The following is a 2805-nucleotide window of genomic DNA, read 5'->3' as shown; positions in this document are numbered from 1 at the left end:
TTTATCATTTAAAATAATGAAAAATTCGATTCCGAAAATGATTGTATTTTTTAAGTTGAATGTGTTTGTGATTTTTTTTTATTAGATTTAATTTATTTTATTCTTTTAATTAAATATAGTAACTTACTATGGCTTTTGTTCATGGTCTAAAAACTAAATCGTAAAGAGTTGGATTCCATTTACAGTACAACAGTGGCCGCGGCCCCCACCATTACTCCTCCGTGTCAGAAGAAAAAGTTAGTGTTCGTAATGGGCTCGACTGGCTCCGGAAAATCTCGCTTATCCATCGACATTGCCTCCCATTACTTGGGCGAGGTCATCAACTCTGACAAAATGCAAGTTTACAAAGGACTGGATATCATCACCAACAAAATGGCCGAGTCCGACCGTCGAGGTGTGCCTCACCACCTGATCGGGGAGGTGGAGCCCGACGTGGACTTCACCGCCGAAGACTTCTGCATGGCGGCCACCTCCGCCATCGAGCGCATCGTGGAGCAGGGACGTGTGCCCATCATCGTGGGTGGGTCCAACTCCTTCGTGGAGGCTCTGGTCCAAAACCCATCGGTGGAGTTCAAGTCCAGATACGAACCATGCTTCATCTGGCTGAACGTGGCCCCACCAATTCTGGACACATACCTTTCGAAAAGGGTGGATGACATGGTGAGGGGTGGGCTAGTGGAAGAAGTGAAGGCGGTTTTCTCTCCAAATCTGGACTACAAGCGGGGGATTTATAGGTCGATTGGAGTGCCGGAGATGGACGCCTACTTGAGGGCTGACAGGATGGTAGGTTACATAGAAAGGGAGACGCTGCTGAAGGAGGCTATCGATGATATCAAGGCCAACACCTGCAAACTGGCTAGTAAGCAAGTGGGGAAAATTGAGACGTTGAGGAACAAGCTTGGGTGGGATATGCACCAGATTGATACCACCCCTGTGTTTGAGAAATGTGGAGAAGAGGCGGACGCTGCCTGGGAAATGCTGGTGAAGAAACCAACCTTTGGGATCATAGATTCTTTCCTCACTTAAAACCCTACAGTAACATGTTGTCCACTCGACGCATTTTTGGCATTTTTGACAGAGAGGAGAGTTTTCTTTGTTAAGCGTGGGTGGGTTCGTCTTATTTGTCCAGTTCCTTTGTCAGAGGGATGACTTCCTAACATTGTAATAATTAATAAATAAAAGGAAGAAGTATGTAAATACGTTCCATCATGAAAATAAAACAAGAAAACAGAACCCACAAATAGCCAGGAAAGTACGGTTTGACCAAAAAAATCTCCTCTTTATGTACGGTAACGAGTACACTTAATTGGGCCACATATGTACTGTCATTCACCATTTCACCCTTTACGTGATCCATGGAATATAGTAATATAATTTTTATTTAAAAAATAATATTATTTTTACCTAAATAATAATATGAGTGACTAAAAATATCATAATAGATAGTAGGATATACTAATTTTTTTATTATCAACTTTGATAAATATTATTAAATAATATATAATAAAAATAATAATAATAATGTACTTTTTAAAGACATTATTTATTAAAATAAAAATAATTTTAATGGTTTAAATGTTTAATTAAAAAAAATGTATTTCTTTTACATATTTAATAAAAAACATTAGTTTTTCTTTTTTAAATGTAATATGATGAGAATTGTGAATTTATATTAAAAAATTTAATACAAAATTTTTTAAAATTTTAATTTTATCTACCTTAAAATATTGCTTTTAAAATTAAATACTCTTAAAATGATCCATTACTAATTTTCTATTGAATGAAATTAAAGGTAAGTTAATATTTTTTATTATTATATTTCTATTTTTATTTTGAAGAAAACAAAAAATTTAGTTTCAACACATGTCAATGGTGTTTTTTTATTTTTAGTTTTTAAAATTTAGGTTTAATATTTTATAAAAATATAAAAATATAAAAAATGAAATCCATAATATAAAAATTATAAATATTAAAATATTATGAAATCAAAATTGTTTAAAATATTAGTATTTGTTTGTTTATTTATTTATAAGATTATTAATTATAATAGGTGAGTATTTTTTTTATTAAAAACTAATTTATTTTAATGTATTAATTACGCATGATGTTAAAATAAAAATTTTAAAAAATAAAGTTAGTTTTTTATTTATTTATAAAATTAAGAATTATTTTATAAAATTAATTAAAATCAAAGTATTAAAAAATAGCAAATTTTAATTTATTTAATTATAATATAAAACTTAATTTAATTTGGTAAGAAGGTGAGAATGGGGAGACTGAGAGCGGGGAAGGGAAAAAGAAAACGAAAAAAAAAAAAAAAGGTGGCGGAAGCCCAAAAATTGGGCCGGTCAAGTAAGGAAAAAAAAAGTCAAAATGAAAGGAAAAAGAAAAAAAATAAAAAAAATTTTGGGCATTGCCGGGAGGATGCTGTTAAAGTGCATGAAAAGGGAATTTATTTGGATCAGACTGTAATTTCCTTGAAATGCCTAATTTTGGGTTTTGTTTTCTTCTTTTTTATTTCAAGATGCTGCAGCACATTTACATAATTCTCCTCAAATAAAAGGTCCGCATAAATGAACTTTTGCCTTTTTACTTTAAAATTTGAACACAATGAAGTTTACCCAATGATGAGAATAACGGTTTGGACAATTTTACAAATATATTAGAAAATATCATCATAAAATATCAATAAAAAATCAAAATTCATAAAAGAATTGAGTAAAGTTTTAAGAAATTATTTAAAAAGTAATAATAGATATTTTTAAGGTTAATTTGTTAAAGAAATTAATAAATGTACAATATAAT

At 30.9% G+C, this 2805-nt stretch overlaps 1 protein-coding gene across 1 annotated transcript; it reads left to right on the top strand.

Moving 5' to 3' along the window:
- The first annotated feature begins 249 nt into the window (after positions 1-249).
- LOC117910278 (adenylate isopentenyltransferase 5, chloroplastic-like) lies at positions 250-1026 on the top strand. The gene has a single exon (XM_034824362.1). It carries the CDS (start codon positions 250-252, stop codon positions 1024-1026), a length of 777 nt encoding a protein of 258 aa, XP_034680253.1.
- The last annotated feature ends 1779 nt before the right edge of the window (positions 1027-2805 follow it).

Source organism: Vitis riparia, unplaced genomic scaffold (genome assembly GCF_004353265.1).
Source record: "Vitis riparia cultivar Riparia Gloire de Montpellier isolate 1030 unplaced genomic scaffold, EGFV_Vit.rip_1.0 scaffold690_pilon_pilon, whole genome shotgun sequence".
NCBI lineage: Eukaryota > Viridiplantae > Streptophyta > Magnoliopsida > Vitales > Vitaceae > Vitis > Vitis riparia.
This window is presented reverse-complemented; position numbering and strand designations above follow the sequence as displayed.

Coding starts and splice junctions, on each gene's coding strand:
- LOC117910278 (XM_034824362.1), top strand. CDS start 250: ATGGGCTCGACTGGCTCCGGAAAATCTCGCTTATCCATCGACATTGCC.